At 37.3% G+C, this 12,700-nt stretch overlaps 1 protein-coding gene across 2 annotated transcripts in view; it reads left to right on the top strand.

Moving 5' to 3' along the window:
• BEND2 (BEN domain containing 2) overlaps positions 1 to 12,700 on the top strand; it is a 45,829-nt gene that overhangs the window by 15,211 nt on the left and 17,918 nt on the right. For both annotated transcript variants that reach the window (XM_043458961.1, XM_043458960.1), the window contains 7 exons: positions 2,355 to 2,459; positions 2,958 to 3,384; positions 5,556 to 5,666; positions 6,807 to 6,956; positions 8,279 to 8,428; positions 10,677 to 10,796; positions 12,156 to 12,263. In XM_043458961.1, the coding sequence (XP_043314896.1) occupies positions 2,355 to 2,459; positions 2,958 to 3,384; positions 5,556 to 5,666; positions 6,807 to 6,956; positions 8,279 to 8,428; positions 10,677 to 10,796; positions 12,156 to 12,263 (1,171 nt within the window). The remainder of the gene's footprint in view (positions 1 to 2,354; positions 2,460 to 2,957; positions 3,385 to 5,555; positions 5,667 to 6,806; positions 6,957 to 8,278; positions 8,429 to 10,676; positions 10,797 to 12,155; positions 12,264 to 12,700) is intronic.

Genomic DNA, 12,700 nt, shown 5'->3' with positions numbered 1-12,700 from the left:
TTCTTAACCACTGGACCACCAGTGAAGTCCCTGGAGTGACTTGTAATTGGATGTGACAACTCTTATATCATCCATGTTGCTTAATGTTCATCGAATTTTCTGTCTCTGACCTATGTACAGCATTCTGAGAGATATCCTTGTCTCTGTCTTCCTGATGTTGTGTTTGTATTTTTGGGGCACAATCAATTATATTTGTAATTGTCAGTAATTTGTTATTTTCTGATTGCCGCTGTTTTATAGCATTAATATTTTTGTTTTATTGTGTGATATCATCCTGAGTGTCTATGAGCATTTGGATTATTAAAAGTGTTGCTCTGTTTTTGAAATTACATCTTTCTCCTCTAAGTTCATCGTGCTGTCCACTGGTCCCCCTCTGCTCAGTCTAAATCTACCTGAGTGATTCTCTCTTTATTAAAGGTTTTGCTTAGATGATACAATTCTGGTACCCAAATCTATGTCTTTAGCCTCTGCCACTTTTCATGGCCCCAGAGTCATGAATGTATCTAGCCAATGCCTGCTGAAGAACTCAGTATAATGTGTACAAAATCATTTTCTCCATATTCCCTCTCTCAGGTTAACTACCATCATGTCTCATTAAGCTGGAAATCCAGACATTATCTTTGACTAGTTCCTTCCCCTCTCCCCCATTAACCAAATCCTGAGGATTCTCTTTCCTTAATATCACTCAAAACAGTTTCTTGTACATCCTAACCACCACATCTTTGATTCATATCCTCACCATTTTGCATTTTAATCTTTTCTAAAGATGAGTTTGCCTCATGTCTTTCCCATGCTTGAGTTTCTGTTGGGTGAAAATCTCAAAATGGCACTACTTGCCTCCCCAGCCTTCTTCCCCAATGCTTTTCCCTCTAAGTTTCACATTTTGTATTAAGCCATAGATAGTTCCCTAAATATATTATGCTAATTAATGTTTGGTATTTTAGAATTTTCTGTTCTTTCTATTCTATATGCCCTTACATGCATCCTCACCAAGCGAATGGTTTCTCACCTTTTAATTCTCAACATAGACATTTCCTTCTCTGAAAAGCCTACCATGACTGCCAGCCTGAATTGGGTTCCATTTTTTTCTGTGCACGCTTATTACTTGTGTCATGGCACTGGTAGTAATAATCATAATATATGAGCATTACTGGACTGGTTATTATGTACTGTAATTATTATGTTAATATCAATATAAGACTCCATTACCTCATTTTGTCCTCAAAATAACTTTGAGATTTTTATCCCCAATTCTATATATGAGAAGATTGAAGCACAGAGAAGTTAAGTGATTTGCCCAAGTTCACAGAGCTAATAAGTGGTAGAACTCTAGTATTTGAACCCAACCTTGTCCCCCTAGACCCTGTGCTATTTATCCCAATGTGATAAGCCAGTGAGTCTCACACTTGATCATGCATTAGAATTACTTGGAGGGCTCTCTCCTAGCAATGAGTTCCTGTATTAGCAGGTCTGAGGTGGGGGATTTTGCATTTCTGACAAGCTGTGGGTGATACTGATGCTGCCAGTGCATGGACCACAGTTTGAAAACCACTGTTCTAGGCTGCTAATCAATTTATTTATTGAAATCGTCTATTTTTCTCTCTCCCCAGCTCAAATAGAAGTTCCTTAGGACAGGAGGTGTTTGTTTTTTTTTTAGTGTCCACATTCCCAGCATCTAGCAAAGTTGTTCTGACAGGTAGTAAGCCCTCAATAAGTGTTTACTTGAATTAATGAATGAATGAGGTAGTGGTTCTGATCTCTTTGTATAAGTGTATTTTTGCCTGAATGAAATTTCTGTGTATTTCAGGATTTTTCAGGTTTTATCAGTCACATACTGATTGGCATAGAGGGGCTGTGTACTCAGTTTTGTAAGGTTGTTAATTGCATAACTTTGAAATACTTTGAAGCCAAACAGCTATTGTATTTGGCTCACTATTCTTTCTGGAATGGGCTGCTCTCTGCCTGTTAGTTTATACTGACATTGTATGGAAAGAGGCTCTTTTGCCTTTTAGCAGATTTGAACATTTCTTTCCTAAAAAAGCACCTTCCTTGATGTAAAATGACTCGAGCATAAATGTGATGGCTTATAGGAATTATGGAACATTTACTTTCCAGTATTCAAGCTTCTTCAAATGCCTGTATGATACGGAGGAGTTGAGTAGGAGGTCGGGGCGCTTTATCTCAGCCAGCTCGGCCCTGGATCACCAACAACCAGGCATCAAGTGGGAAACAAGAAATTTCTGATGGCTTGAGAACTTTCTTTGATTCTGGCAGTCAAAGTTTGGTTTATTGGTATTTTCTTATATGTTACTGTTTTTTTCAAAATAAGAACACTAAATTTTTTATTGTAACAGAATTTGAATGAACTTACTGAAATCGTCAATCGTCAGATTAACCACCTTCGTGGAATAGTTTCAGAAATGCAGCGTTCTTTGGGGAGACCACAGACGCTACCCCATGTAAGTGTTATACGAATGTTTTTACTACTTCCATAAACCTATATTTTCTAACAATACCATTCAGAAGTGAGAGAGAGCTAATAACTCTGAGATTAGCAAGATTGATCTATACTTTAGCAGTAGGTTGGAAGCTAAACTTTTGTTGGGAGAATGCTAAAGTTTAGATTTGAGACATGATGCTGAATATTTTTGTTTGTAACCATAACATATAAAGTGCAATCAAAATGTAGGTATGAAGAGAAATAAAAATCATATAATCAAAATTCAGCATTTATATTTGACTGTGGAAAATGATGTTGCAGGGAAAATAGGTATTAATGATTTTACCTACTTTTCAATGTTTATTTTTACTCATAGATGATTTATACTGGCTATGTGTCATTTTAGAGATCATCTGGATTTACACATAAAGGTTTTGACTGTATACCTCATGGAAAAATTAAGGTCTAGAATCCAAACAAAGGAGCTTAACCCATCCTGTTCTTTGATCCTGGACAGGGAGATGGTAACCCACCTTCACCAGCTGAGAGGCAGGAAAATGATGCTGAGAGGCAGGAAAATGATGCTGAGACTAATCCAGGAGGGGTATCTCTTCAGTCAGCAGCATCCCCTGAACTGCAGCAGCTAGCACCCAGCGAGAGTCTATCATTTCCCAGGATTGTCTCTACGTACTCATTACAGCCAAGTCATGACTCAGACAGCCCATTTCCTGGGCTTACTCTTTCATCCATTTTCAGTGAAGGTGATGAACATATCAACAGTGATCTCTCATCTGCCCAGGATACTCTAGCAGAACCTACAGCAGATCTTCCACAAGTGGAATCTAGTCTGCCTGACAACTTTGAGACAGTGAAATATTCAACTATAAATAACAGGATGAACCCAGACACTGCCTTGCCATCTCTCTGCATCGCTCCTAATTTTGGTGAGTTTGAAATGGCACACATTGTAAATAGCATCTTGGTAATTTAGATTCAAAAGCTTCCTTAATGCAAACTAGTGCTAGTGGTTTTTTGGTTCAATGGACATGAACTTGGGCAAACTCTGAGAGATGGTGAAGGACAGAGGCCCGGCGTGCTCCAGTCCATGGGTTCACAGTCCAAGAGTCGGACACAACTGGGTGACTGAAGAACAACAACAAAAATACTGAGATAATTGTAGCTTCACATGTAGTTGTAAGAGATAATACAGAGTCATAGCCTTTACCCAATTTCCCAAAGTGGTAACATCTTGTGAAGCTATGGTAAAATATCACAACCAGGATATTGATGTTGATATAATCCGTGGGTCATATTCAACTGTTCCCAGTTTGACTTGTATTCATCTGTGTGTCTGTACTTTTAGTTTTATTCTGATTTATCATGTGATAAGGTTTGTATATCCACCACCATAGTCAAGGGACAGAATAGTTCGATCACCTGGATCACTTGTGTTGCCTTTTTATAACCATGCCCATCACCCTCTGATGACCTGGCCCTCTTCATTCCCTTATCCCTAATTCTTGGAAACCACTGATCTATTCTTCATCTCTAGAACTTTATCACTTCAAAATTTTTATGTATTTGGAGGCATATAGTATGTAACATTTTGATACTGGCTTTTCTCACTCAATATAAGGCCCTGGAAATTAAGCCAGGTTGTTCAGTAGTTCCTGCCTTTTTATTGCTCAGTACTGCTACTTGGTATGGATGTGTCATAGTTTAACCATTCATCTGTTTAAGAAAATTTGGAGTTTTATAATCCAGGTTTTCATGTTAGGACTAAGGCTGCTGTGAATCTTCATGTGCAGGTTTTTGCGTAAATAGAAGTTTTCATTTCTCTGATATGAATACCCAAGAGTGCAATTGCTCGCTATATGTTAACCACATGTTTAATTTTATGAGAAACTACCGGGCTTCCCTGGTGGCTCAGATGGTAAAGAATCTGCCTGCAATGCAGGAGACCAGGGTTTGATCCCTGGGTTGGGAAGATTCCCTGGAGAAGGGAATGGTAACCCACTCCAGTATTCTTGCCTGGAGAATCCCATGCACAGAGGGCCTGGCTGGCTACAGTCCATGGGTCGAAAAGAGTCAGACATGACTGAACGACTAACACACACACACAGAGTCATGATACAGAACATTTCCATCATTACCACAAACACCTTTCATATTGCCCTTTTCTTTTTTTTTTTTTTTTTTCATATTGCCCTTTTCTTAACCACAACTACTTCCTTCTGGTCACCCTCTCCTCCCACCTGCCCCATCCTAACACCCCAGGCCAGCCCAGAATTGACTTTCTATGATTTTGTCATTTGAATATTGTTATTTAAATGGAATAAAGTACTATAGAACCTTTTGGGCATGGCTTTTTTTTTTTTAACTGAACATAGGTGGCTCAAGTGGTAAAGAATCCACCTGCCATTGCAGGAGACACAGGAGACGTGGGTTCGATCCCTGAGGTGGAAAGATCCCCTGGAGGAGGAAATGGCAACCCACTCCAGTATTCTTGCCTGGGAAATCCCATGGACAGAGGAACCTGGTGGGCTACAGTCCATGGGGTTGCAAAGAGTTGGACACGACTGAGCACATGCACAAGCACATTGCTTGTATCAAGAGTTTCTTCCTTTTTATTGTTGAGTTGTATTCTATGGTATGGGTGTGTAACTGTTTATTCACTCATTGAAGGACATTTGGGATATTTCCTATTTTTCGCTGTTACAAGTTTAGCTATATGAACAGTCCTTTGCCAGCTTTTGCATAAATATAAATGTACATTTCTTTGAGATGAATGCCCAAGAGGGCAATTCTGGGTCACATGTAATTCCATGTTTAGTTTTATAAGAAACTGCTAAAATTATTTTTCAGAGGAGCTGTATAATTTTTCCTTCTACCCATAATATATGTGTGATATAATTTTTCTTAATGCATATTTATTCTCTTTCCATTGTTCTTTCTTCTTGATGCTCAAAGAGACAAGTTCTTTTAGTTTTCCTTCATATAAGAATATATTCATTTCCCATTTCTTAATGAAGCATAGTTTTACTGCATATAGAATTAATGATTGACAGTTATTTTCTTAAGCACTCAAAAAATGTTTTTACTGTAACTATGCCAGAGGTAGCAGAAACCAGCCTGGAGAACAACCCCGAAACAATGAGTTACTCAACTTTATCAGGAAATGACAGTGGCCTGAGTTCATTATCTGTCAACCTCCCACCCAATTTTGGTGAGTTTCAAATAATACATAGTATAAGTAGCACTATGTAATCTACATGTATCAGCATCCTTAATGCAAGTTAGCAGTAGCCTGTTTTTTTAAATTAAACTTTTTATTTTGGAATAATTTTAGATTCACATATCTTTATAAGAAATAATATAAAAGACCCCTTTTACACTTGACCCTTTTCTCTCAATGATAACATCTTGCAAAACTAGTAAAATATCACAACTCAGGTATTGACATTGATATAATACACAGATGTTACTGAGATGTCCCTAGTTTTACTTGTGGTAATTTGTATGTGTTTATATTTATTTCTGTCTGATTTCATCACATGAGTAGATGTGATATCCACCACCACGTCAAGACATAGAAACATTTCCATTACCATAAGGATGCCTCTTCTTGCCCCTTTATAGCCACTCCCACCTCTCTCAGGTAACCCTCTCCTTCCCCATTGTTCATTCCCTAGGCCCTGGCAAACACTGGTTTCTATAATTTTGTCACTTCAAGAACATTATACAAAAGGAATTTTATGGTACATAAACTTCGAGGATTTTTCTCACCTGGCATAATTCCTTGAGGATTCATCCATGTTGTTGCCTGTACAAAACTTCCTTTTTTTTTGCTGAATAGTTTTACAGGATTTCAATATGCAGTAATTGTTTTTAACCACTCAGCCATGGGAAGACATTAGTTTTTTCCCCATGGTTTTTAGTCTTAAGAGTAATGATGTTATGAACATCCATGTACTGGTTTTTGTATAAATGTAAGTTCTAATTTTCTGTCTTGAATTCCAAGCGTGCAATTTTTGAGTCTTACGGTAATAGCATGTTTAATTTTGTAAGAAAATGCCAGTTTTCTGGAGAGGTGGTACCATTTTTCATTCTTACAAGCAATGATCCAGTTTCTTTACATTCATATTTCTGTTCTTATTATAGCTCTTTCTTTCTTCCTGATATTCCCAATTTCCTTCTTTCATCCTATCCTTTCTGTTTGAAGATATTCCTTTAACCTCTCCATATGGGTAAGTCTGCTAGGGACCAATTCTTTTAGTCTTCCTTTGTTTCAAAATGTTTTTGTTTCACCTTTTACTTGAAGGATAGTTTCATTTCATGTAGAATTCACCATTGAGAGTTCTTTCAGGTGTGGAAAAATTCATCCTTACACAAATGCCAATAAAAGAAGAAACTGGTGTGGAAAACAGCTCTCAGACAGTGTATTATCCAGCTTTATTGGGAAATATCATTGGTCCAGGTACTGACTCTGCATCTCACTCCGTCCCACCTAATTTTGGTGAGTTTGAAATGATACATATTGTGAGTAGCACTGTTTAGTCTAGATCTATTCACATCCTTAATATTTTGTAGTTCTTAAAACTTTTTGGTAGCTCTTAAAACTTTTTGGTATAATTTAAGATTCACATGCAGCTGTAAAAATAATGCACAGAGATCCTATTAATGCTTTACTTATTTTTCCCAATGACTACACCTTGCAAAATAATGGTACAGTGTCACAACCCATATACTGACATTGATACAACCTACAGACGTTATTGAGGTGCCTCTAGTTTTACGTGTATGTGTGTGTACACTTTCATGTGTGTATTTAGCACTATGCAGTGAGTGAGTACACCACAGTCAAGGTAGCGATCATTACCATCACTCAAGGATCCCTTGTTACTGCTTTTATACAAACACAGCCAACCTTTCCTTCCTCCAAGGCCCATCGCTAACACCTGGCTACCATTGATCTCTTCTCTGTTTCTATAATTTTGTCTCAGATTGTTATATAAGTGGAATAATGTACCATATAACTTTGGGTTTGGCTTCTTTCACTCAGCCTAATTCCCTGAAGAGTCATCCAGTTTGTGGCATGTGTCAATACTTTATTACTATTACTGCTACAGAATATTCCATGCTATGGGTATACAACATTTTAACTCTTCACCTGTTGAAGGGCATCTGGATTTTTTTTTCAGTTTTTGGCTATTAGGAGTAAAGCAGCTATACATATTCACATACATACTTTTGTGTAAATCTAAATTTTTATTCCCTAATAGTTCTCTCCTATTGATGAAGAGTTTTCCATGGTGTGTGTGTATGTACACACACAATGTTGTTTTTTTTTAATTCATACATTGAAGTTTTTTCTTTCTGAGTTTTTGGATACTTCAGGTAAAGTGCTGTGAACATTGATGCATTGATTTTTGTGTAAATATAAATTTCCACTTCTGTGTCATGAATGCCAAAAGTGCAGTTGCTGGGTCTTATAAGTAATAGCATGTTTAGTTTTATTAGAAACTGCCAAACAATTTTCCAGAGAGGCTGTACCATTTTACATTTCCAGCATCAAAGTGTGGTTGATCCATTTTCTCTCCATCTGTATCTCTGGTCTGTCCATTATTATTTCTTCCTTCATGATGCTCCAAGATTCCTTCTTTAATAATATCTTTTCTTTTTTGAAGATTTTCCTTTAGCCATTTTTAAGGGAAAATCTGCTAGGGAAAATTAAAAAATCTTTTTTCTTTTGTGTCATAATGTCTTTATTTACCATTCTTTCCTGAAGGACAGTCTCACCCAGTATAGAGTTCACAGTTGAGTGTTCTTCTCTTTCAGCATTTGAAAAAGTTATACTTATAGAAATGCCAGGACAAGCAGAAACCACTGTGGATAACAGCCATCAGATAGTGGGAAATGAAACTGTAGTGGGAAATGACAGTAAACCAGATACTGGCTCTTCACCTCTCTCCATTCCACCCAGTGTTGGTGAGTTTGAAATGATACTTTGACATATATTTAATCTAGATTCATCACACTCCATAGTGTAAAATAGAGGTAGCTCTTTCTAATTAAAGTTTTTATTTTCAGAAAAATGTAGCTGAACATGCAGTTATAATAAATAGTACAGAACAGTCCTGGGTTCTGATTACCCAGTGTTCCCCAATGGTAAAATGGTATCTACCATGGTAAAATGGTATCATCTTACAGAATGATAGAAAATTACCACAACCAAAATATGAACATGATACCATCCACAGATATTATTGAGATGCCCTCAGTTTCACTTGCATTAATGTGTGTGTATTCAGTTCTATACAGTTTTTTCATATGTACACATCATGTATCTTCTACCACAGGTAAGCCTTGGAACAGTTGCATCACTACCATGCTCTCTCATATTTCTCTTTTATAACCACACCCATCTCTCTCCAACTGACATTTGCCCTCTACTCCTACCCTCTGCCCTGTTTCATGGTAACTATGAATCTGTTCTCCAGATCAATTATTTGTCCCTTCAGCATTGTTATATAAATGGAATCATGTGTTTGAGATTGGTTTCTTCCTTCAGTGCAATTCCCTGGAGATTGGTTCATACTGTTTGTGTGTAGCAGTGGTTCCTTCTTTTTTATTGCTGAGTATTACTTCATAGTGTGAATGTACCAGGGTTTATTTTTCTGTTCATCTGTTGAAAACCTCTGTGCTTCCGGTTTTTGACTGGTAAGGGTAGTGTTGATATGAATATTTATTCATCAGTTCAGTTCAGTTCAGTCACTCAGTCGTGTCCAACTCTTTGCGACCCCATGAACCGCAGTATGCCAGGCCTCCCTGTCCATCACCAACTCCTGGAGTCCACCCAAACCCATGTCCATTGTGTTGGTGATGCCATCCAACCATCTCATCCTCTCTCGTCCCCGTCTCCTCCTGCCCTCAATCTTTCCCAGCATCAGGGTCTTTTCAAATGAGTCAGCTCTTTGCATCAGGTGGCCAAAGTATTGGAGTTTCAGCTTCAACATCAGTCCCTCCAATGAACACCCAGGACTGATCTCCTTTAGGATGGACTGGTTGGATCTCCTTGCAGTCCAAGAAACTCTCACGAGTCTTCTCCAACACCACAGTTTAAAAGCATCAATTCTTCTGCACTCAGCTTTCTTTATAGTCTAACTCTCACATCCATACATGACTACTGGAAAAACCATATCCTTGACTAGACGGACCTTTGTTGGCAAAGTAATGTCTCTTCTTTTTAATATGCTGTCTAGGTTGGTCATAACTTTCCTTCTAAGAAGCAAGCGTCTTTTAATTTCATGGCTGCAATTACCATCCGCAGTGATTTTGGAGCCCAGAAAAATAAAGTCAACCACTGTTTCCACTGTTTCCCCATCTATTTGCCATGAAGTGATGGGACCGGATGCCATGATCTTAGTTTTCTGAATGTTGAGCTTTAAGCAAACTTTTTCACTCTCTTTCACTTTCATCAAGAGGCTCTTTAGTTCTTCTTCACTTTCTGTCATAAGGGTGGTGTCATCTGCATATCTGAGGTTATTGATATTTCTCCCGGCAATCTTGATTCCAGCTTGTGCTTCCTCCAGCCCAGCATTTCTCATGATGTACTCTGCATATAAGTTAAATAAGCAGGGTGACAATATACAGCCTTGATGTACTCCTTTTCCTATTTGGAACCAGTCTGTTGTTCCATGTCCAGTTCTAACTGTTGCTTCCTCACCTATATACAGGTTTCTCAAGAAGTAGGTCAGGTTGTCTGGTATTCCCATCTCTTTCAGAATTTTCCAGTTTATTGTGATCTTTTAAATGTTTTCATTTCATTCATTTCACTCTTTCACAAAAGTTTTCACTTCTGGATGAATTCCCAAGAATGCAATTTCTTGAACCTGTGGTAACTGCATCCTTAGTTTACAAGAAATTGTCAAACTGCTTTCCAGTGTAGCTGTACCATTTTTCATTCCTGCCAGCCATGTATGAGTGATCTGATTTCTCTGCATCCATATTTCTGTTCTTTCCATTGTTCTTTCTTCTCCTTAATGCTCCAGAATTCTATTATATACTTTTTGTTAGAAGACTTTCCTATAGCCATTTTAAGCATAAGTCAGTTAGTGACAAATACTTTTGGTTTTCCTTTGTGAATATTTTTTCTTCATTACTGGAAGATAGTTTCATCAGATATAGGTATGAGGGTGGAGTCTTTTCTCACAGCATTTGAACATTTTACTAACAGAAATGGTGGTCAAAGCAGAAACCAGCCTGGAAATTGACACTCCAGTGATGAATCAGCCACCTTTCTTGGAATATGACAGTGATGAAGATGCTTCATATATCTTCATCCCTTCCGATGTTGGTGAGTGTAATGATACATATTATAAGTAGCACTATTTAATTTAGGTTTATTAACACCCTTAATATGAGCTTTTCCTAATTACAAATTAAGTTTTCTTATAAAGAAAATTTTAGCTGCACATGCCATTATAAAAAATAATAGATTTTGTGTTTACTTTACCAAGTTTCCCACAAAGATAACATCTTGCAAAATTATAATACAATATCAGAACCAGGATATAGACATTGATAAAATCCACAGATTTTACTGAGCTGTCTTTAGTTTTATCTATATTTGTGTGTGTTTATGTTTGTGTGTGTGATTTAGTATTATATCATTTTGCAACCTGAATACCTTTCCATGTCCTCCATCACAGTCAAAATTCAGAACATTCCCATTACCACAAGGATTCTCCCTTTTGCCCTGGAAAACCACACCTGCCTTTCTTCTCTCATGCTCCTACCCCTGCCATCTCTGTACCTGCCCTCAGCAACTACTAATCTGTTTTCATTCTTTATAATTTTGTCATTTCAAGAGTTTTATATAGACTTACATAATATGTAACCTTTTGGGATTGCCTTTTTTCATTCACCATAATTCCCTGGTGATTTATCTAAGCTGCTGTGTAGATCAATACATTTTTATTGAGTACTCCATGGTATGCGTGTACCATCGTTTATTTGTTCACCAGTTAAAGGATGTCTGAGTTGTTACCAGTTTTTGGCTATTTGGAGTAGAGCTACTGTGAATGCTCGTGTATAGGTTTCTGTATGAACACCAGTTTTCACTTCTCTGGGCTAACACCCAAGAGCGCAGTTGCAGGGTCCTATGGTAATTGCAAGCTGAGTTTTGTAAAATATTGCCAAACTGTTTTCCAGTGTAGCTGTACCATTTTATAGTCCCACTAGCAACGTATGAATGATCTAGTTTCTTCACATGTGTAGTTCTACTTTCTTTTTTATTATTAATATTTTTTTAAAGTTTTTTATTAAAAAAATTTTGGGGGGTGCTGCACCACATGGCATGTGGGATGTTAGTTCCCCGACCAGGGATCAAACTCATGGCTTCTGCAGTGTAAGCACTGAGTCTTAACCACTGGCCCACCAGGGAAGTCCCTTTGTTCTTTCTATTGTTTTTTCTTCCTTCCTCATGCTCCAAAGTTCCTTTCTTCATCATATCCTTTTGGTCAGATGATTTTCCTTTAGCCATTGTTAAGGGTAAGTCAGTCGTGACATTTTTTTAGTTTTCTTTTGTCTAGGGATGTCTTTATTTTTCCTTCATTCCTGAATGATAGTTTTGTCTGAAATAAAAATTACTGTTGAGATTTCTTGTCTTTCAGTACTTGAAAATGTTTTCCTTATCAAAATGTTGTTCAAACAGAATCCGGCACAGAAATGAGTCCTGAAGCAGAGAATCATGCAAGTGTAATAAAAAATGACAGTTACCAACAAATTGATTCAGAATCTTTCTTCCTAACTTCTGGATTTGGTGAGTTTGAAGTGACACCTATTATGAGTAGCACTCTAATTTAAACCCATCAGCATTCTTAATATTAATTCTTAGTGATTGCTTTTTCAACATTAGACTTTTCATTTTGAGATATTTCAGAATCACATTTAGTTACAAGAAGTAATACAGAGAGATCTTATGTACCCTTTACCCAATATCTCCCAATAGTAGTATTTTGCAAAAACATAGTAAAATATGGCAACTAAAATTTTGACTTTGATATGATCCACAGATCTTTTCAGATGTACTCAGCTTTACTTGTATTCATGTGTGTGTGTGTGTGTATGTGTGTGTGTGTTTAGTTCTCTGCACTTTTGGAAAGTGTTAAGGTTTGGATATTCACCACTACCAGTCATGATACAGAATTCTTCTGTTACTCTCAAGAACCATCTTTTGCCCTTTTATAAACACATCCA

This window comes from Cervus canadensis, chromosome X (genome assembly GCF_019320065.1).
Source record: "Cervus canadensis isolate Bull #8, Minnesota chromosome X, ASM1932006v1, whole genome shotgun sequence".
Classification (NCBI taxonomy): Eukaryota; Metazoa; Chordata; class Mammalia; order Artiodactyla; family Cervidae; genus Cervus; species Cervus canadensis.
Note: the sequence above shows the minus strand (reverse complement) of the source record. Positions and strands in the feature narration are given on the sequence as shown.